Source organism: Vombatus ursinus, unplaced genomic scaffold (assembly GCF_900497805.2).
Source record: "Vombatus ursinus unplaced genomic scaffold, bare-nosed wombat genome assembly UNPS02014830.1, whole genome shotgun sequence".
Classification (NCBI taxonomy): Eukaryota; Metazoa; Chordata; class Mammalia; order Diprotodontia; family Vombatidae; genus Vombatus; species Vombatus ursinus.
Window position 1 is genome coordinate 45,030,826 of NW_020954608.1, and position 24,300 is coordinate 45,055,125.

Genomic DNA, 24,300 nt, shown 5'->3' on the forward strand with positions numbered 1-24,300 from the left:
CATGCAAAATGAAGTGAGCAGAACCACTGTACATAGTAACAACAGTACTGTAACAATATTGTAAGGATGATCAACTGTGAAAGACTTAGCTACTCTACTCAAGACAATGATTCAAGACAATTCCAAAGGACCCAAGTTAAAAAAAATGCTATCCACTTCCAGAGAAAAAACTGATGAATTCTGAATGCAGATTGAAGCATAATTGTTTTTTTTTTTACTTTATTTTTCTTGGGATTTTTTGTGTTTTATTTTGCAACATAGCCAATATAGAAATATGTTTTCGCATGACTTCATATGTATAAAGGATATTAAACTGCTTACTTTCTCAAGGAAGGGGAGTGAGATGGAAGGAAGGGAGAGAATTTGGAACTCAACAATTTTTAAAATAAATGCTAAAATTTTACATGTAATTGCAAAATATCTAATGAAATAAATAAAATATGTTTAAAAAGGAAATTGATGTTTATTGGTTAAAAGATATTGGACTGCAAATCATTAGCAGTTGACAATGGGGAAAGCAGAGAGGAATAGGAATTTGATCCAATGGCAGATAGATATACCCAACTCCTCAGGAGTAACCCTAGAATTCTAAGGGGGATATGTAGCCTTCCTCATTCTATGAACCTGACCTTCTAGTGTGCTTGTGGGTTAGAGACCCTGGTGAAAATACCTTCTCTGGGTTCCAACAAGTATTTAGTGAAAATTGTGAAATTTATATATATAAAAAATCCACTTTGATTTTTAAATTCAGCATCAAATAGTAAAAAAAAAAAAAAACTTCAATCTGTCCTTAGGAGTAAAAATTATGTTTTAGATTATTTTATACATCTCTAAGCATAGCACCTTGCACAAGTAAGCTTTTGATAAAGATCTAAAATGAATTTCCCTTAAACTGAAAAGGTCAAAAGGACTGTACTTTCTCTCAAATCTCTTATGTAAATAATATTCCAGTGTTGATTTCATCATAAAGTCACCAATGGGTGCTATTGTACTACCAAGAAATGACAAAACATAATTTCTTGGCCACCATTAAAACTTTTCAGAGATAACAACATCATTCCCTATACTATCATACCAATTACATTTTCACATGAGAAGAATATGTATGTTGATGCTACTGTAAACAATAAGAGGGAAAATATATGTGCCTCCATACATATAATACACTGATATAGGAGCTAGAGATATATGTAGTAGGCATAAAGCTTGTCATGTTTTCAAAACCTAATTTTTAAAATGCATAGAAAGTTAGTTTACCTCAAGAAGTTCCTTGTATGATGTTTCACCATAGCATAGAGGTGACTCTGAGCTCTCCAAAACTATGTAAAAGGTTTGGCCAGTTTCACTATGCTGGAAAGGCTTCAAGCATACTCCTGGCGGTAGCTTGGGTCTGCTTTCCAAGAACAAACCTAGCTAAGTATAGAAAGGCTCATCACCAGCAGGTTGGCTATATAGTCTGATTTCTTTGTCCATAAAAATAAGAGTGCATAAGTTTCTTTACTTCCATGAGAGGCTTAGGGTGATAGAAAAGAGGGCAGAAGGTCTTAAGAATCAGGAAGTTTTCAGAAAGATATTAATTTTAATTTAGCTACCAATACTCTGAAGGTGACATATACTTCTCTGGTGACCAAATGAATAAACATACTATCATAGGAGACAAATCCTAGAAATCTTGACATCCTCACTGTACAAAACCAGGAGACAGAGAAAAGTGACAGCTAAATAGAAAAATGGCTCATAAGTCCCCTTTAAAAAGTTAAATGAAGGACTTGAGCTATTGGTTTTATTATGCATCTAAAGGCAATGCTATTTCATGAGGCATGTAGTAATTTTATATTATAATACTAATAACAAATATTTGCAGAAAGCCTAAAGTAAAAGTAAGTGTGGCTTGTTACCATCATCTGTTGAAGAAAATGACAAGGTATAGAAAGTCTATAAAGAACTGAAAAGACTGTCCAAATAAAACCAACGTGATATTCCATGACTTCAAAGCAAAGAGAAGAATAAATACATGAGGACAGAAAAAAAGCTGGAAGACACAGATCAGGAATAAAAAATGAAAGTGGCCTAAAGTTAATATACTGCATCAAAGTCTCATGCCTAAACATCATAAACAATGTTTTTTAGAAAAGAAACTGAGGGACAGATAGGTGGCGCAATGCATAGAGCCCCAGCCCTGGATTCAGGTGGACCCGAGTTCAAATCCGGCCTCAGACACATAACACTTACTAGCTGTGTGACCCTGGGCAAGTCACTTAACCCCATTGCCTAGCCAAAAAAACAAAACAAAAACAAAGAAAAGAAACTGAATCCATAGGCATGGAGAGATGACAAAGATGAAATTAATTATAATGGACAAGAAACAATTCATTACTGAAGTAGCCCTTAATCAGCTGTCTGTGTAGAGTCAGACTTTCTAGAGGAAATATAAAAATTAGTACAAACCTAGAAGACAGAGAATAACTACAGAAGACTATGAGAAGTACTACCACATAAAACAGAAAGAAACAGTGGAAGGTCAAACGTAAAGAAATCTTGATGAGAGATTCAAATTAAGGAAAGCCATTTTGAGGAAACTGGTAAAACTGGAAGGAGACAGACAAACAGAAGAAAGGTGGGAAAGAGCTGGAAATATTTTTGTAAAGAACTCTTTTCACTCTCAAAGGAAATAGAGCTAAAATATGAACTACCATCATAGTCCTGAGTGTGGTAAGTGAAGAGCTGGAAATGTCATTAAAGAGAACAAAGATAGAAAATATTTGACACTGAAATTGACCAAATATACATAGAGCAGAACTTTGGGGAAAAGCAACATAACTGGAAAAATGTGACATAATTGAGAAATTCCAAATGCATGAAGAGATTGACTCTTTTAGTTTAAAAAAAGGGGGAAAGAAGGGAAAAGCTTCAAAAACTACCACTATCTAATTTAGATGCCTATTTTCTCATCAACATAAAATTTTTATGGGAGTGTGTGTGTATATTTATCAATGGCACCAGTGATGAGTGTATTATTAGGGAATAGATAGGATTTTGCAATGATATTCCACAATAGACTATAATTTATATGATTATTAAATATTATTATTGATGAAATTATTTATTCTGTGATTTATTTTATTACATATTATCAAAATAATAAATATTAAGACAAATAATTATCTAAAGTCTCTCAAAATTATATTATATTTCTTTAAAGATAAGAGAGAGAACTTTGTTCAACAACCCTCTGATCATTAATGTCAGGCAAGGCATAAAATAGGGAAATACAGGCTTGCCAAAACTATCCATCACTCCTATGGAGGAGACAGAGCACAGTCCAAGTTGAAGAAAAATTCCCTATAGATGATTAGACCGTCCAGATGTTCCTATTTGTAGATGACATTGTTGTGGTTGCATCAAATCACATAATGCTTCCGAGCCACCTGGAAGAGATCCAGAACCATTTAGAGTTTGGTTCAACCATTCATACAAGAAAAACCAAATAAACAAAGAACGTTGATTTTCCAGACTATGACGTATAATTAGATGAACAACTTACAGTATATGCCCACCAGTACACATACCTTGAACAGACAATGAAAACAGGCAGATCAAACCCATAATTAAATAGGAATAGGAGAGCTGACTAACTGGCTTCCTTACGGAAACTGCAGAGCTCCCTAAATATTCTCAAACTTTTTTCCCCAAAATGAAGGTAGGTGTTTTAAATGCTAATATTGCACTAGTGATGTAATATGGCTGTACATGCTGGGACAATATTGTAGAGTTGAAATGGGGTGTCATCCATCAGAAGTCAATGGAGAGGCATATATTATGTGTTGCAGCCATTCTCACCAAATATATAAGGAACTATAAAGAAGAACCATAGAAAAATGTCAAAGAAATATCTGAGTAAAAAAAAAAAAAGATGAGTTAGTCATGAAGCAAGAGTAAAAAGTAGCTTTAGATGTCCCATAGGTTCCACTGTTATCATCAGTGTCATGAAGAAGTGTAGAAGGTCCCTTGCACATTTAGTGGGATGCTTTAGGGTAAATTTATGGCAAAATAATGGACAAAAGTCACAGAGATAGGGCAGACATGGATTGTCACAATCTGCACTGTTGGAGGGAACTTCCACATCAATGATCCATTTTAGCATAGGCACGTGAAAAAAACCTATATGCTTCAAAACTGTTGAATATATAACCAACTACAGGAGGTAAGTTAGTTTGTAATTTCTCAATGATGAGATTTCAAACTTCTAAGTGGTAAAGTTTATTAGAAACTATATTAATGCTGTATCATATGCTCACAATTCATTCAGGAATGCACTCATAGTCAATAAGATGACTTAAATGAAAAATACACTCAAAGCTATTTCTGTACTTGCATCTGAAAAGTAATTTTGAAGAGGAAAGATTTTTCTCCCTCAATTGTTTTGATACTTGATACAAGCTTAATTTGTTGTAAAAGACTAAAATGAAATGATTATCATTCTTTAGACAGGGATTAAATATTCTGCTTAGCCTTTATCTGATCAGCATGAAGCTAGACTTTGGAATGCAATTAACATTTATTTTATGTAAAGAACTAAAGTTCAAAAAATCATACATTCCAGAGGCTACCAAGGTGCAATCTGATGAGAGGAAGATATACTATTAGAGGGTGTTCTTTTAAGGCAATCTTACAACATCCATCCCAACAAATTGGCATGGTCTTCTGTCCTTTACCTCAATTGAGGATTCAGACTTAGCACGTTACCAACACTAGCCTGAATTTCTTCCTATCTCGCTTTACTCCAGCAACATCTCAAAGTCCAGGAAGAGAATTGGAAGTAGGCCAAATTCTGTAACAGAATCAGTGCCAGATGTGTAAGAAGATATGGGTTTAAGGTGTAGTTTTACTACTTATTATCCTTGAAACCTTGGGCAAGTTATTTGAGTTCTGTGGGGCTCAGTTCCCTCATTTTAAAATGATAAACTTGAACTAGATTATATTGACAGTCACTGTAAGTTCAATATCATATAAACTACCACTTAGTGTCTCTAGGACTCTAATTTAAACTATATAAGTCCCCTGCTTTCTCTTCATTTAAATAGATGAAAGGATTCATGCTGCCTGCCTTCACGAGCTTGTGAAGATCAAATTAGGTAGGGTGTAATCCATAAATGTAAGCTATCACACTACCACAAAAGTTTGGTTGTCCCTCAATTTCTTTCCTCAAGGAAGAAAAAGATATGTCAGGATGAATACTAGCTCTCTACTTAAATCAGATGATTTAATTAAACTCTTAAAAGGATTCTACATCTGACTTTAAGCTGTCTCAAAAATATTACATAAGCATAGCAAGACAAAACATTAAAAGTGCATTCATGGTTCATTATATTCAATATCAAATAAATGCTGTTTTTCCATTATTTCTAGTTTCTATAACTAAAATATCTACCTCTTAGCCGTGAAGTATCATGTATTGTTTTCTAAATCTTTTATTTTGTTAGCACTTGCTTATATCTCTTCTTCCTACTGCTTGAGGGCAGGAATCAATCAATTAACAAACATTTATTAAGAGCCTACTATGTGCCATACACTGGGCATTGAAACACAAAGAATGGACCAATCTCTACTTGCACTGATAGGAATCGTATCTTCCATTTGTTTGTATCTGCAAAAGTATTCTGGAACACGATAGGCATTCATTATATGTTTGTTAATTTGATTGTCAATATAGTGACAGATCAAAATCTAATGCCTCAAGACCATGTTTCATGAGACAATTTTAAGCAAGACTTTATTTAATCTTGACAAAGCCCATGAGAAAAGGAAGGAAGAATATATGAGGTAGTGCCAGAAGCATAAAAAACCTTCAGGAATTTAAAATAAAAGAAGAAAAATTTAAGCCTTTTTTGAGTCAGTTTTATAATATAATATTTTGGCAGCATGGGAAAATATTGTTATACTGTAATCAAATTCTCTCATAGAACCCCTATCCATATATTGCCAAACAGCAGGGATCTAACACAAGTATTTATAGTCAACATGTGCAATACATATTTTAAAAAATTTAAGAGAAAGTGTATCTTGCCAAGTCCATACAACAATGATCTGCACACTTTAGGCCCTTTTTTTAAATGAAATTTTTTAAAGTGTCATGTATGAAGGGATTCGGCAGGGCTAGGTGATGCTGCAGAAAGTCATGCAACCATCCAAGTTTTTCCTATGAAAGCCATCAGGAGAGATGGTCTTTTAAAAGAGCTTATGGGGAGTCAGAATAGCAAAATCCTTTTTAACATGAGTACATAAAATTTGTAGTCTTTGAAAGGGTTTAACAACTAATACAAAGAACACATCTCTATCACTCAACTATGATTTTTCGATATTACGTTCTTCTGTCTCAGTAACAATAACAATTACAGAACTCTTTTCCTTAATGTGTTGACTGACTCATAAAAAGTATATTCTCAGTTTTCCAAGGTTAGCGTTACTTAAAATCCTTTTAGTTTTGTTTAATTATAACCATTAGGCTTTTTTTTTAAAGCAATCATGCTAAGGTATATAATGTGTCTAATACTTTACTCTAGTAACAAATGTATCAAAAGATCTATGATCTTAATGTGGATATGTCCCTTCAAGGATATAGATCACAGCTCACTCATACCGTTTCATACAGTGGGTGACTTTTAGTGGTGCAGTAGATAGAGCACTGGACCTGTGGTCAGGAAGACCCATGTTCAGATTCTCAGAAACTTACTGTGTGACCCTGGTCAAGTCACTTATCCTCTGTTTGCCTCAGTTTTCTTATCTGTAAAATGGTGATAATAGTACTTAACTTCACAAGGTTGTTGTTTAGGTCAAATGACACTTTGCAAAAGCATTTTTCAAATCTTAAAGCATATTGTAAAAATGTTTGATAGTAATACCATTATTGTTTTGTCCATCCACGTCCTTCAGTAAATCTGACACAAAAGGTCCACCCCATAATCTCAGGTTCTTTAGATAACTTGAATTGAATAACTCCAAATGAAGTCTTCCTGTCTATTATCCTGCTGCCCTCACCACACATTTCTCTGACAGGTACTTTGTATCACTTTTTTTAAGCAATGCTTAGCAGTGATGTGTTTCAGCCTGATACACACCATGCTCTGATACACTCCATTGCCCTTCAGATGACCATAAACCTTAATTCTTCCTAGACCATGATTGTCCATGACTTGCAGTTATATGGCATTACTAGGAAAATACCAGTGTTAAAATGTAATTTAATTCAAATGTTTATTAAGCATCTTCTACATAATAGGGTCTAGAGATACAAAAACAAAATTAACTTCTCCACTGCCAAGCTTATACCCTAAGGGAGAGATGGACAGACAAAATTACAATGTGATGTAGAACACAAATAAATTAAAGACAATGTAATTTTGAGAAGAACACTAACAACTAGGAAGAAGGAGACTTTTTTTTTTTCAGAAAAGTACTCTTGTAAAAGAGGGAACATTAAATGAACCTTGAATGGGACTAAAGATCACAAGAGATAGAGGTGAAGAGGTAATGCATTCCCAAGCATATAGACAGCCTTACAAAGGCACTGAGGCAGGTGAAAGAATATTGTGCATGGAAGATAGCAATTAAATTACATTAACTAGAATGCAAAATGAGGGGGGAAATAGAAAAGACCTAAAAAGAGGCTAGGGCACAATCAAGAAGAATTTTAAATCTCAAAAGAATTTGCATGTTATCTTAGAGCTAATATGGAGTTGGGGCAGCTAAGTAGCACAGTGGATAGAGTGTCAGACCCAGAGTCAGGAAGATTCATTTTCTTAAGTTCAAATCTGGCCTCAGACACTTACTAGCTGTGTGACCCTGGGAAAGTTACTTAACCCTGTTTGCCTCAGCTTCCTCATCTGTAAAATGAGCTGGAGAAGGAAAAGGCAAACCACTCCAGTATCTTTGCCAAGAAAACCTCAAATGGGGTTATGAAGAGTTGAACCTGACTGAACAACTACAACAAATGGGGAGTTACTAAAGTTTTTTGAACAAGAGAAAAACATGGGTAGACTTGTGCTTTAGGAACAGTAGTTTGGCAACTGTATGAGTGTGGATTAAAAAGGAAAGAAGCTGAGATGATATTGTAATAGTGCAGTTGGCAAGGACTTAACTAGGGTGGTGGTTGTGTTTCTAGAAAGGACAGAGAGGTGATATGCAGAAATAGAATTGACAAGACCTGAAAATGGACTGGCTTTGGGGTATGGAAGAAGAAAAAGGGTGAAAGGTGGCTCTAGGATTATTAACTTGGATGACAGAGGAAGTTGGTGTAAATGGCAGTTTAGTGAGGAAAGATAATGACTTCTGTTTTAAACACACTGTGTTTGTGGCAAACAGGAAAAGACATGGAATAGATCTGTAGATTTGACAGTCATCTCCATATAAATGATACTTTAACCCAGAGGAGATGCTGAAATCCCCAGAAGTGAGCATATAAAAAGAAGAGGTTCTAGAAAATTGGCAGGCTACAAAGACAATCGCAAAGAGAAAGAAAACTTTATGAAGGACGAAACATTTTGTTAGTGAAGTGAAACTCAAAGGGGTAGCCAACAGTGTCACAGGCTGCAGAGAAGTCAAAAATGATGAAAATGAAGAAAAGGCCTTTGGATTTTGCTCTTAAGAGACCATTGGTAACCTTGGAGAGAATACTTTTGTCAAATGATGGAATTTGAAGTCAGATTTCAAGGGACTGAAAGTAAAGGAAACAAGAAGAGACACAATGAGGGAATGGTAGGAGCAATTGAAAGTTAGAGGGTGGGAGAAACTTGGGCATGTAAGCAGCAAGAGAGGATCCAAGATGGGGGCAACTAGATGGCACCGGCCCTGGATTCAGGAGGACCTGAGTTCAAATCCAACCTCAGGCACATAATGTTTAATAGCTGTGTGACCCTGGGCAAGTCACTTAACCCCATTGCCCCCCCCAAAAAAAAGAAAAAAGAGAGGATCCAGGATAAAGGGAGTGGAGACGGGGGGAAAACTGATGGAAGAAATAAGTTCTGGAAAAAATAGCACCTTCTCTCTCAAAGACTGGAGAAAGCAAAGGAAAAATAAATTGATGCTGAATTGGAAATTCATGAAAGATGACCTCAATTTTCTCAGGAAAATAGCAGGTGAGGTATTCTGTTTAAAGAGAAGTGGAGAAAGAAGAATGCATATTGTAGGAGGCTTGAAGAGAAAAGGAAAGGTTTGGATCAGGTGCTGTGGAAAAGCATCAATCAGGAATTTTGTTTCAGGGAGAAACTTAGAACCATTAAAAGCCCAGCACAATTTCCCAAAGATAAAAGCTCAGCAGAAAGATGTGTAGCATCATTTAAGATGTACATATTGAAAGAATAATTTTGTTGCTTGTCCATATGACAGCATACTACAGTCTAAACAACTGACATATATTACATGGCAACTCAAACAATTACTACATTATTTTGCTGGGGTGCATATTTTCCTTCCTGTAAAAGAAACAATGAAGTAAACATCTTACATTCCAATTGGCACAATTTAATTCGAAAGAAAATCATGGATGTCAATCAAACTCATTCTAAATGCAAAAAGTCTGAAACTAAGAAATAAGAAAGGAAAACATTAATATCAGCTTACATGGTAGAAATATAAGAAATATAGAAAATGAAACAAATACTGAAGAAATACAGTTATCAATCTCTATGGAGCAATAAATTTCCATTTCAAAAAAACCTATGTAATAAATACTGCACATTATTTTCAATGCTGCCCAGCTTTTCTTTGCTTCCTTGTAGGTTTTCTTTTGTTTTTTGCTTTGTACTTTTTAGATTGTTTTCTCCCTCATTGCCACCCTAAAGAAGGCTACAATTAAGTGTGGATATATATACATAGATATCTATAAACATACACATATATACTCATAAACAGATATGTAAGACCATACTATGATAATTTCCACTTGTCATCTGTTTCTCTGAAGATGGATAGCATCTTCCTAAGTCCAAGACTTTCCATGTTTTTAAAAATCAACCAGCTCATAATTTCCTACACCTACAACAATATTCCAACATAATCACATCCTAGCTGAGAGATTGTCTATGAATATTTTACCTCAATTTTCTGTATTCCTTCTATTGTTGGCTACATAGGTTTTATTTACATAAGAAAATTTTAATTTAGAATAATTGAAATTATCCATTTTACACTTCAATAGTGCTCTCACCTTGTAATATAGTTTAAAGTCCGATATCGCTGAATCTATTTCCTTTACATCTTTTTTCCCTGGTTTCTTTGAAATACCTGACCTTTTGTTCTTCCAAATGAACTTGGTTGTTATTTTTTCTAACTCAATTTTTTAGCAAATTAATTGGGATGACACTGAATAAATAGATTAGGTAAAATTGTCATTTTTAAAAATTTTATTGACTTTACTTATCCATGAATATAAATGTTACTCTAATTATTTAGATCTGAGTTTATTTGTATAAAATGTTTTTATGTTTATGTTCACACAGTTCCTGTGTCTGTTTTGGCAGATATATGCTCAAGTATTTTATACTGTCTGGTTGTTTCAAATGGTCTAAAACAATATTGAATAATATTGCTGATGCAAAGTGTAATTTCTCTTTTTTCTTTTGATTAAATATATTTTAACTTTAACTTTGTCTGAGATCATGATTACTACCCCTACTTTTTTTTACCTAATAAGTTTTACTCTTGTCATTTATTTTATTTTACATGTATCTCTCATTTTTAAAGTGTTTCCTGAAAGCAATATATTGTTGAATTCAAATGTTTAATCTATCTGTTATCATTTAATGGATAAATTCATCTCATTTACATTCTAAGTTACAATTATTGTTGTATATTTTCCTCCTTCCTATTTTTCCTCACTTTCCTTCTCACCCTATTTACACATATCTCTTTTTACTCTTCTGCTTTATTTCTACTTACTACCTAGCCCTCCTATTCCTTAACCTACCCACCCCTCCAAAAGAATTAAAATAGAAATAGATTCTACCAGCCTCCTCCTGAAGAAAAATTCTAAAATTAAAAATCACAGGAACATTTTAGCCAAAATCCAGAATGTCCAGGTAGAATAAAAAAATCCTACAGATAACCAGAAAGAATTCAAGTACTAAGTACTCACAATTTAGTGACACTAAACAGAATGGGAAAGCTTATTCTAGAAGGTAACAGATAGAAGCTTAGAATGAAGAATAACTTACCTAGACAATAACATATTCAGCATAACTAAGTACAATCCTGCAGAAGGGAAAAATATGGATCTTTAATGAAATAGAGGACTTCCAAGAATTCTAGATGAAATGACCAGAAGTTCATAAAAATTTTGATGTACAAGCACAAGAATCAAGAGAAACATAAAAAGATAAACACAAGTTATGATAAGGAAATTAACAAGGATAAACTGTTTATATTCTAATATGGGAAGATGATACCTATGTCCCCTCAGAACTATGTCATCATCAGGAGTCATATAAGGAAGCTAATTAGACAGAGAGCCTATGACTAGTTATATTGTGTCTTGATGATCTTAAAATAATAGTGGAAAGAGGAAGGGGAAGTATGGGGGAAATTATCTCACATAATCAGGGTGCATTAAGTAGAATTATTTCCAACAATGGAGGAAAGAATGAGGAGAGTGGGTGACACTTGGATTTCACTCTCAACTAAACTTGTCAACAGAAGTAAGAATAAACATACACACAGTTGGGTAAAAAGAAAATACATTTCACTAAGCAGGGAAATAGGAGGAAAAGAGAAAAAAAGAGATGAAGGAAATAAGAGAGAGGATAAATTAAGGGATGGATCAATTCTAAGCAAAACAAACTCTAAGGATGCATAAAAATATTTATAGCACGTCTTTTTTCAGTAGCAAAGAATTAGAAAATGAGGAGGTACTCATCAATTAGGAAATAGCTGAAAACATTATAGTTATAAAGGTGCAGTAAGAAAGTATGAAGGGGGTGGTTTCAGATGAACCTGGGAAGACTTGTTTGAACTAATGCAGAGTCCAGTGAGCAGAACCAGGAGAATAATTTATGCAAAAATATCAAAATACAAACAACTTTGAAAGAATTAGAAACTCTAATTAACATAATGATCAACCACAATGCCAGAGGATTCAAGATGAAATATGCTGCTCACTTCCTGATTGAGAGGTGAAACATTCAGGCTAGATATTGAGACATATTTTCTTGAAATGGCCAATAAGAATTTGTTATGCTTGACTATACATGTCTGTAACAGTGGTTTTATTTTTCTTTATTTCTTCATTGAGATGTAAGGAGGTAGGAGGGAGAGAAGAAAAATTGTTTGCTGATTGAAAAACTAAAATTTAATTTAAAAAAGAAAAAATTAAAAAATTAAACCTAAAACAAGAAACTTTAAGTATAACATAAATAATAGTAAATCAAAATAGAATTAAGAAAACAAAGAACTAGTTTTTTTAAAGATTAACCAAAAAATCAGCAAACCATTAGCCAATCTGAAACAAAAAATAATAAGAAAATCCAAATTACCAAGATCAAAAATTAAATTTTCAGATGGATCAGAGAATTATCAGAAACTTCTACAGATAATTACATTAGCAAAACTGAGAATTTAAAGGAAAAATTTATTACCTAACAAAAAAACTAATCAAGGCAATAGCTTTAGTAAAATAGCAGGATATAAAATATTTCCACAGAAGTGGTCAGGATTTTGATACAATATTTTCTTTACAAAAAGAGAAAATGTTAGAAAAATTCAATTTAAAGTAACCTTTAAACTGTGTAAAATATTTGAGTAATTAACTTACCAAGATACACTAAGGACTTAAATAAATGCAATTATAAAACACTTTACCAAAATAAAGACTCAAAGAATTGGAGAAATTTTTTTTTTGGCCTTTGCCGATTTAATAATGATAGTACTTAAATTTACATATCTGGTGCTATACAAAGCAACCTACCAAAAGATTACTTTATAAACCTAAACAACAAAATTCTTCTGGAGAAACAAATAATCTAGAATTTCATGGAAACTAATGACTACAATAGGATTGAAGGAGGACCTAACATTACCAGATCCTGAAGTATATCCTAAAGTAATATTTATCCAAAGCATTTGGCAATGATTTAAAAAAATGGAAAAGTTGAGAATATTAGATATTCAAGACCCAGAAACAAATATGTAGCCCAATGTTTCATAATCTTGAGAATGCAAGATTACTCCCTATTCAACAGTAACTACATGGAAAACTGGAAAGCAATTTAGTGAAATTATCTAAATACAGCATCTTATAATATACAGCACAATAAACTACAAAGAAATAAGCGATTCCAATGTAACAGTTAAACTGAAAATGTACAAAACTGACCTTCTTGCCTCCAGCCAATCACATGTATATGACTCAGAAATAATGGGGCTTGCCACTTTGGGGATGATAAACTCCTGATTTCTTCTAGTCATGTACAAATGATACTCCACTATGAGAGGACTTGGAGCTTTGATATGGCATTGAAAACCTTATGTAGTCCTTTGTTCCTCCTCCTCATTCCATGAGAGGAACACTGGGAGATGGGGAGGTGGAGGGAGGGTACTACATGTGTTAAAAAGGAAATCACTTCAAGCTATCTAGGTCCTTCCATACTCCTACGTAAAAAGAAGCCTTCTCTACCACTAGATTTCCTGTAAGGAGGGGCAGGGATGGGAAACACACTTCTCCATCCAATCCTTACCCTCTACCAAATCTATTCCTCAGTGAACTAGAAGTTGTTTGAAAGTACAAAGTTTAGACCTATTTGGTAGGACCACAAATTATTAAATTTTCAGATGAGGCTTAAGAATTAGGCTCTTTATATAGCCCTAAGAGGTCACTGACAAATAGAAAAGATTCATATACCCCATATACCCCCAGTAGCATTTTGTGTGGTATAAAAACTAAAGACAAAATACATGACCTTCAGCAAAGTAGATGTCCATTAATGAGGAATGGCTAAAAAACAGTTGTGGTGTGTGAATATCCTAGAATATTACTGTTCTGTAAGAAACATTTAATATGTTTTACACATTCAATATACATATGAATTACAGAGAAGCATGGAAAGAGTAGATGAACTAATGCAAAATAAAGAAGAGACAGCTAAATAATATACACATTGACAACAATGTAAAGAACAATCCACAAAAAACGGAAAAATAATTTGGCAAAATTGTAATGAGCAACCTTGGTCTCAATGAGATATGAGGAGACACCTCCCTCCACTCCTTTGCAGGGGAGGGGAGGTTACCATAGGAGTGAAATTTTGCATATGTAAGATTTCTTCAGTGTATTGATTGACTTTATTGAATTGTTTTCTCTTCCTATTTTTTTTTTAAAGGAAAATTCCTTGTTCTAAGGGATGACTCTCAGGAAAGGAAAAAGAGAAAGGATACAGGCAAAAATCTACTTGATGTAAAAACAAAATCCATCAATAAAAATCTATTTTAAAAACAGTCAACCCTGTTGATTTATGTTACTGGATCCTGTTTTAAGTCACTCTGTCAGTGAGCACTGCGAAGCTTTGTCTTTTGACATTTCTTTTCTGTGTAGAAATAAATACTTGTCCTATATATGATACAAATTGTACATGGTATATCTTTCCACTTTACACTTTCAGAGACCCTAGATATGAGCCACCATCTAAGCTGCATGAATATCTTCCCTGGGGCACCAGGTAAAATCATCCAGGCCCCTGGACCAAGTAGGTGTTTTTAATATTAGATAAGTTGAAGAGAGCAAGATGAAGACAGAAGTAGGTACTTAAATAATTCTGGTTATAAGAAGTGAACTTTTAAGCAAATCCAGAATAGAGTTGATCATAAAGATAAAATAGACAATTTAATTTATATTATATTAAAATGCTTTTGCTGTAAAATGCCTTTATAGTTAGGCTACAAAAAGAAATGAAGAAAAGAAAAGAAAGCAAATGAGAATAAAATCTTTATCTTAGATCTCTCTGATAAATGTCTGCTATCCAAGACTAAAGAGAATTGATAAAAGTGAAAGACCAAAGAGCATTTCCCAATATATAAATGGTTAAAGAATATGTATAGTTTAAGAGAAGAAATCCAAACTATCAATAACTCTATGAAAAAGTGTTCCAAATCACTAATATAGGAAGTAGAAATTAAAATAACTCTGAAATTTCACCTCACATTCAAACTGGCAATGATGAGAAAAGACAGACGTAGGCAATGTTGGGGAAGGGTGGGAAGATGGTCACACTAATCTACTGTTGATGGAACTGGGAACCAGTCCAACTGTTCTGGACAACCATTTGGAACTATGTGAGAAAAGTCACTAAACTGTTCCTACCCTTTTACCCTGCAATTCCACTACTGGGCACACAGCCCAAAGACATCAAAAGGCAGAAAGAAACATCCCATATATACCAAAATACTCATAGCAGCACTTTTGTGTCAGTAAACCCTAGAAACAAAGAGGATACCTATCAATTGGAGCATCTCTGAAAAAATTTTGGTACATGAATATAATGGAATATTACTGCATGATAAGCAATGGTAAATATGAGGAATTTGGAGAAACATGGGAAAGAAAGAAAATAATAATATGCTCCAATAATCCAAATAAAAAAAACACAATAAAAGTCAGGTGAACTCACATTGAGTGTAATGATCGACCTTGATAATGGAGAGTGAATCATGATTCTTGGCACTTTCTTACTAGAAAAATGGGAGACCATGCATGTGATATGTTGGATATTCTCAGGACATGATAGGTGTGTCAATTGGTTTTACTGAATTACTTTTTTCATTTTTATTGTTAGGAGGCAGGAATGAAAGGGATGGCATTTATGAACGATTGTGGTATAATTTTAAAAGCAACTATAAAACCTTGGAAAATAATTATTTTTAAAGTTAGCCTGGAAATTAAAGTGCATCTTGAAAAGAGACAGATATACACTAATGTTTCATGCATTTGGTGCATATTTCAATTCTTAGAGTATCATTACACACAAATGCGAGAGAGAAAAAAACATTCTTCCTCTACAAAAAGTGACATGCTACAATTACAGCACTGACTTTTTCCACTTTCTCTTGCAAATAGTAGAGTTTTTAAAAAAAGGCTATTTATGGAGGATCAACCCTGAAGTCAGGAGGACCTGAGTTCAAATCTGGCCTCAGACACATAACACTCACTAGTTGTGTGACTCTGGGCAAGTCACTTAACCCCAATTGCCTAAAAAAAAAAAAAAAACTCAAGTGAAACCTCAAAAAAAATTGTATTATTGATCAGAAAGCAGAAAATGGTTGTGAAAATTGAGCAAAACACACACACACACACACATTTTCCAGATAGTCCAATTGGAAGACAGCAAATACTCGAGTGTGACAAATGAGACACAGGTCCACTTCTAATTTTCAACCAGTGTCAAGTGGATACTAAGTCACCTTCATTACTATTTTAAAATTATTTTCCTTCAAATTCTATTATTACCTAGTTCTATCTAAATATCATTTGGGTAGCTTACACAAAATAAAATACCATACTATTTTCATTTGGATTTCTCTAACATGCTTCCCATTTTCTCAAAATCTGTCAAAGTCCAACAAACAAGTAATTATTGCTTAATAAAGAAATGCAGAACAAATTTCAAGTAGATGCAATATGTGTTTTCAATGAAAACTAAGGAGGTTGTATAATGTAATGGAAAGAACTTTGAACTAGGCATCATAGGATCTGAGTTCAAATCCCAGACCTTTTACTACCTGTGTTAGCCAGACAAGCCACCCTCTTTGGGTCTCAGTTTCCTCATCTATAAAATGAGAGGATTCAAAGAAATAATTTCTATATTTGTTATGGTATATGTTGAATGTCATAAAATCAAATTGTTTAGAACTGGAAGGAATCAATCCAAACTCTTCAGAAAAGTAACGCAATACATTAATGTGGATTTAAAGTTGGTAAAGATTTTTCTAACATTATCTCACTTTAACATTATCTCACATTATCTTGGATAAGTGCTATTGATATCCTCATTTTACAGATAAGGAAACTGAGGCTCAAAGTTTAAGAGACTTTCCCAGGGACAAAAAGTTTGAGTGTTTGAGGCAAGATTTGAAGGTCTTCATGAATCTAAGTTGAGTGCTTTACCTTTAGAACCAGAGAAGAATTTTTAATTTTGTAAAGTGTGTTCACTCAACTTGTTTCTTTCAGCAGACTATATTCTTTAATAGCTGATATTGACAAATTCCCACAAATGCCACTCATTACAAATGTAAGGAATATTTTTCATGCTAATATTGCTCCCTCTTGCTTCCCTAGCTTTTTAAAGCCCCCTAGGCTTTTCAAAATGTATTTCATACACAGAGTCACTGTTCTGGCCTGTTTATTTAATTAAACATGACAGCCCAGCATACACAGAATTTCTTTCAGTTCCATAGCTTTTCACTTTTTTACACTTTAGTTTCAGTACAGAAAGAACAAAGTTCTTGTTTTGACTCCTTCCATGCTCTATAAGTTTATACAGATTCACTAACTTGACAGTAAAAACGGTTTTATTAATCACACTTTAAACATCTTAAACTCAAAAATGAAATTATAAAATATATGACCAAAAAATAGAAAGAAAGGGAAAAAAAAGTTTTCTTCTTTACCCCTACTAGGAAAAAATTGGATTTTTGCCTTTTCATTTTTAAGAGTTGGCATTAATGATATTGACATTCATATTTCATTTTGTCACCAAGGTGAAATAAGCTCATCAGTACTACCATCTGTAACACTACAAACAGCCTAGTACTACTAAAATATGTCCTAAGTTATGATTGAAATAAAATCATGCATGTGAATGTAAACAGGGAATGTTACCATTAATTTTCTTTTATTTGAGAAATGAAAGTTAGGACCACGGCTTAGTTTAATTTCAAAAACATTTATTGCAACAGGATCTCGTCTGTTCAGCCAATCATGTATCCCTCCTCTCCCCACTGGAAAGTTTTCCAGCTATTTCTGCTTCTACAATGTGCATCCATGCTTCAAATGCTTCCAAGTCTTGACAAAGTTTTAATTTATCTCAGTTACCCTCACCTTTTCTTAAGGATTTTTAAAATAAAAAGTTACAATATAATATGTAGCACAAACAATTTGAACTTTTAAAGATTGTTTTTTTACCTAAATGTCCACCATTATATATTTTTAATCCAAGTTCAATGAAAAATTCAGCCTCCTTTGCCTATAAATGTCACAAATGTGTGAAAACAAAGTGTACATACACAAAATGGAAAGGGGCACATGCCTCTAAATTACAATATATATTTCTGTCAAAAATCATAATTTCAGGAAAATCAATAGTATTGGAATGGAGTTTTTTTAAAAATGAAACATGAGATGTTCACTGTAATCATTGCTCTACTGGCAAATCATTTCTTTGATGCGTAAAGATGAAAGTGATATCCTTCAAACATAAAATCCAAATGTTAAAGGGATGTATTAATAAAATATTTATAATTAAAGTGCAATATATATTATATGTTTATAGGTCATGCATAACAAATTGCCTGAATATTCAGTTTAGCAAAAGATTTTGTAGCCTGTGAGATTTATGTATGTATGTGCACGTGCATTTGTGTGTGTGTACACACTCATACACATATATATTTAATAACCTGTGTATTTTTGGTTCTTTAGTTAATCAAGGAAACTTCTTTTCAAATGCAACTAGCCTATATGCCATATAGATAAACATACTATTTGATGGACTTCCTTAAAAACTACATGCCAAGGCACTGTTCTGCATGCCATACGATCTACTGCTGGTTTCTCCTTTAAGACAAAGGTAGTAGCAAGGTACAGTCAAAGGTGATCAGGATTTGGGATCTAAGAACCTGGCTCTGATACTTATTACCTCTGTGACCTTGAACAAGCCACTTAAACTTGTCTAGGCCCCCAAATTCTATTATATGCAAAAATCAAGGTGTCATCCTAGATCATCCCTACAGGATCACAAAATTAGGGCTGGAAGAAACCTCAGACATCAGTTAGTTCAATCCTCTCATTTAAGTGCTAAGGCAGCTGAGGCCCAGAACAGTAACAAGCATCAAAGGTGGGATCTGTGACCAGATCCTCTGAATCCAAATCCAGCACACTTTCCACTGTAACATACTTCCTGAAATCCCTTAACCCTTTAAATTGATGGCTATGACTTCTGTCTTAAAGTCTTCCTATCCTTTAAGAGTTTAGAGTAGTTGGGGGAGGGAAGGAAGGAAGGAGTGAAGAGAGATTTTTATAAGGAACTGAAAGTTCACTTTAAGGTATATGGACAAGAGCAAGCTGTGCTCACCCTCTCTAATCCTTACAACTTATGATGGTCAAGGTCCAAATAAGTTATCAAGTTTATCAGAGCACTCTGCTTTCTCATATACTGCCATTGAAAGTTCCTGGCTAAGTCCAATTTATTACTTTGTGGTGTTTGGTGATCCTTTTCAAGTTTGAAGAGTAGAAATTGTTTTCAGGAATGGAATCATTAATAGTTAACAAGCAGAGGCACATTTGGAAGGGTCAATTACTGGTTTTTATAAAAAGTGTCAAAGACAGTGGTACACTTTGCAACATAAATCATGTTTTCCTTCTCTGTGTGTGTGTGTCATTTATTATGTGCTTCCTCCTCAATTCTACAATTTTAGGTAATTTTTGAGGATTGGGTGAATGTTTTCACCCAAAATTTCATCGGTGGAGGTTAAATGCTATACTGATAGAATATGCTATCCCTGCTTATGAAGCACTGTACTGTATTAATTGTGTGTGTGTGTGTGTGTGTGTGTGGTTCTATTTTAAGCATCTTATATTCTCTTTGGAAAGAAAAAAAAACTATTCTAAAAAGAGAAACACTTGCCCATAGTTTCTTAAATTTTTCAAGGACCTGACTTTCACAGAGATGCAATCCTAGTTTTGTTACAAACCATTATTGATAAAACTGCATACTGAATAATATTTTTCACAAATAATACAGTTAAAAATAGTAACCAAATAAAGTTAATGTCTTGGAATAATTTAATTACTCCATTCTACATGACAGGAATGGCACAATACTCTTCTCAACTATCAACAATTTTAAAAGCCTCAAACCTCAGTCATTTTCTTTAAATGAGAGTCATTTTTTTCCACCTATCAATGTAAATATAAAAGCAAGAAAAAAAAAGGTAATGAAAAACCTACCACAATTACTCAGGCACTTTTCTTGTCTTAAATCTACTCAGTATCTAATGCAGAGAAAAATAGAACTTTGGCCTCTGAATGGAAATATGAAAGCTCTTGAATTTAAATTCAGATATCTGAAATGCATTGGAAAGGAATTGTGTATGATGAAATCAAAGAAATGGAGCCTTTTCTTTAAAAATATATGACTTGTTTATAAGCTGTTCACCTCCAAATATCTGATAAATGAAGTGATCGTATGTGCTAGACTGTTATGCCAGAGTTATGAAGAAATGCTTCCATGTACCTGCAAAAAGAAATTAATGTTGATCCCCTTATCTAACTTTCTTAATATTCTCTTTGTATTGTTATAATTCCTATTAAGAATAATAGAGTCAGTTTGGGGATATATACCACACTTTTGGAATTTACTTACACAGAGTAATATTTATTATATCTAGACAATATGTTAAATAAGTATGCTTAATTTTAAAACAAACATGAAGTATGTAATAGTGAACTATTCTTCCAAAGGATGATATAAACAACCACAAATATATGTACATATCAACTCATTTCCAGAATGAAAACTAGCTACCCACACCATATGGTGACTTTCTACTACTCAGAAAATGCTCAACTGCTTGCACAACCAGATAAGAACGGGGGGGGGGGGGGGGTTTTTTTTTCCACATTTTAGAATAATCTCTCAATCAATCGTCATTCAAATATTAACTATCATTTAGTCTTAAAAGCTGAAAAATGTAAGTCCCTATTTTTTGCCTTATTTTCCCTTTTTGACACTGCATCAAACCAGTTCAAAACACAATACTTCAGTGAAATAATTGAAATGATCTCTACTCCTAAACAATCACTATTTTAAAAATTGAGTTTGTTTTTTTTTTAAATTACAGGAAATGTTTGGTGTATTCTTAAGAACTGAAATGAAAAGACACTGGACCCCAAGAAGCAGCTCATGATTTTCATTTTGTCCTCAACTACTCATAATTTCAGAGGATGTCAGACATGTAAATGTCAGAATGACATTTACACAAAAGTATGGACAATCATTTCCTATTTAAATTATTTTAAAAGGTTTTTTTTTCTAAATAAGGGTATACAGTTCAGTTTTCAAAAACTTCAAGGATGATTGCTGGGTCACTGATCTACAGAAGCTAATTGCTATGCAATTTTTGAACTTAAAAGGAATTTATACATTCTATTAACTACAATCCTGGACAAATATCTCCTCTTACCTATGTGCATAGTTTGCATAGATGTAAAAAAAAATGTTTCAAATCCAATCTTTGGATACATTATCAAATTGTCCTGTAAAACCACATTAACAACTTATCTGTTTCCAAAATCCTACAATTCACAAATGCATGATTACCAAAATGAGTGTCTATTAGCGTCAGCTTATACTTCAATAGGTACTCCCCCCAAAAAAATTCCAACATATTTATAACCTATTGGACAACTTCAGATATCCTCTTTTCACAATAAAACAAACTGCAAACAGTTCCATAATTTTATATTGACGGCACTAATTCAAACAAGCTGTGGAACTGTTTATCTTCGTTCCACCAATGTACCACTGTATAAGGAAAATGGAAGAAATGCAAAGGCCACGTTTTGAAAAGATCGTCCACCACTTAAAACTAAACTTCATTAATTCAAAACATTGCTTCGAAATAAGGGAGGAAGGGAAGTCAATACATTGTAAAGAGTTTGAGAGTGGATGATCAAGTCAGGTGTAGGAAATTTTAAAAGTTGCAACAGCTGTGAGCAACCATCTAGAGATCTTCTCTTTTGCCCTGAATCCATGTTGGTGACTGTTTAAGTGACAAGGTGCTCAGGGTCAGAGAAACTGATGCCCATCTGCAAATCTTTTAGATGTGTCTCTTTTCCTAGCCTCTGTCCCTTCCTGCTGCAAAGACCATTTATTACTGTGCCTCACAGCAGTCCAACTCTCTCCACCCTGCCCCGGTTTCTTCTCCACCGCTGTCTTTCAGACGCGAGAGGAGAGAGTCCTTACCTGTTCTCTAGGTATGCAGGGAAGGGAGGTCCTGCGATGAGACTTGCTGCCGCAGCCGGACATCTCGGCGGAGATCATGGAGCTGGACCGCCTCCTCCTCTTAAACACCGAGACCTCTTCCTTAGTCCCTACAACCAGCTGGGTGCCAAAATCCTCTCTCCGGGCTGCTTCTCTCAATTGGGGAAAGATTTTTTCCGGGTACCTGGCTAGAAGCAGCCCCACCAGCCCGGCTGAGTAAGCCAGGTATGGCCTCCAGGAGACCTTGACCCTCTCTAAAGAAATCAGGGACGCGGTCCTGACCGCACTAATCAAGAAGATCATGAGGACACCCTGTCTCAGCTTCAGCACCAGCCATGTCGCGGCGGCCAAGCAGCTGAGCACCACCCCTGTGGCGGGGAGAGAGAGCAAGTGATCCTCGCGGACTCCCAGTCCGATGTGGACAATTGCTTCCCCCCCGCAGCAGGCGGCCAACAGCGCGAGCGCGAGAGGCAGTCGGACCCCGGAGCGGAGCAAGCACAAGCCCATCCAAAAGAAGGCGCACAGAAAACCGAAGAGCAGCGCCGCGGGCTGCAGCCCAGCGCTGAGCTGCCAGCCTCCGCTCAGAGGACCTCCCCGAGGCAGATTTAAGACGCCCCCTTCAGCTGCTGCTGCTGCTGCTGCTGCTGCTTCCTCCTCCGCCGTTGCGGCCGCCGCCTCCGCCTCCTCCTGACTCTCCTCCAGGTCACAGCTGATCTCGCCTCGGACCAGCCTCACCACGACCGCCAGCAGAAAGGAGAGCGAGCCAGCGCAGAGAGCTGAGGAAAGTTTCCGGGAGCTCCGGAGCTTGTTCAAGACCAAGTCTCCCCAGAGGACCTGACAGCCCGGGTCCCGGGGCGATCTCGAGAGACTAGCAGGGCTCAGGGGCAAATGCTTGGCGTTACAAGAGTAACCGTTGCAATCGGACCCCGGGATCTGATACTCAGCCTCCTTGCCACTGCTGGGTTCATCACTGACAACAGCAACCTCTCCAGTCGGAGCCATGGTTTTAGCCTTATTCACTAAAGCACCAAATGGGGTACCAGCTCCTACTGCCTTAATTTCTTTCTCTTTTAAATCCTCCTCCCCAAATCGCCTTAAGTTGCGGCTCCACAATAAGCAATTACTTGCTACTAAAAGTGGAGGGAGAGGAAGGATGGGGGGTGGGGAAGAGGACGATGCTACCAAAGGGGTTCTTGAAAGTTCAAAGCTGGTATGGGAGAAAACGACCCGACTTTTCTTGAGCTTTTAAACAACCACCCCCCAAAGTCTCTTCCCTCACCCATGCACATTCTCCCGTGTGGATTCTTACTTGAGGTCTTTTAAAACTGTGAAATTCATCCTTCGCGTGGTAGCGGAGGGCTGAAGTCAAAGCAGCAGCAATCGTAGCAGCAGCAATAGAGGGACAAGTCAAAAGTGCTGGTTAATCTCTAGGCCATCTCCTTGCAACTCTCTCTAGTGCTGGCCCCAGCCGTTAGCTGAGCTCCAAAAGCAGATGGAGTCTCTCCGCCGCCCCCCCCCTTCTCTTTCTTCTCCCTGTCCTTTCTCTATCACTCTTTCCTCTGCTGCTCCAGTCCCTTCCAGCACCGCCGCCAGACGAGAATCGCCATTCCCCCGGGCTAAGTAGGAAAGCTGGGTTGTGGGATGAGGGCGGGGGGCGCCAGTTCAGGTCAGTTTAAAAAAAAAAGAAGAAGAAATCGAAAAGTGGATAGAGGAGGGGAGAGAGAGAAGAAAGGGAAGGGGAATGGATGGATGAGAAAATAATTAAGAAGTTGCTAAACCCAATCGCAGAGACAGACCCTTCGAGAGAAAAACAGCAAGAGGGAAGGAGGAAGGGAGAAATGAAAAAAAGGAAGGGAGGGTAAGAGGGAAAATGGGATGTGCTTTTTCGCTTTTTGGTGCAGTGTTGGTCTCGGGGATTTGCAGTTTTGTAAACTAAGCAGATGCAAGCGCCTGAGAAAAGTCACACTTTGATCTAGGCAATCCGTGAGCAAACTAATCCTAAAACAAGAAAGCCAGAAACTGGCGGTCTCTTATTCGCCTTTTTTTTTTTAAGGCAATTCTG

At 35.5% G+C, this 24,300-nt stretch overlaps 1 protein-coding gene across 1 annotated transcript in view; it reads right to left on the reverse strand.

Moving 5' to 3' along the window:
* Positions 1 to 23,636, reverse strand: part of PDE3A (phosphodiesterase 3A) — a 373,613-nt gene extending 349,977 nt beyond the window's left edge. Inside the window, exon 1 of the mRNA XM_027838672.1 lies at positions 22,221 to 23,636. Within this exon, the coding sequence (XP_027694473.1) occupies positions 22,221 to 23,240 (1,020 nt within the window). The 5' untranslated portion in view covers positions 23,241 to 23,636. The remainder of the gene's footprint in view (positions 1 to 22,220) is intronic.
* Between the last annotated feature and the right edge of the window lie 664 nt (positions 23,637 to 24,300).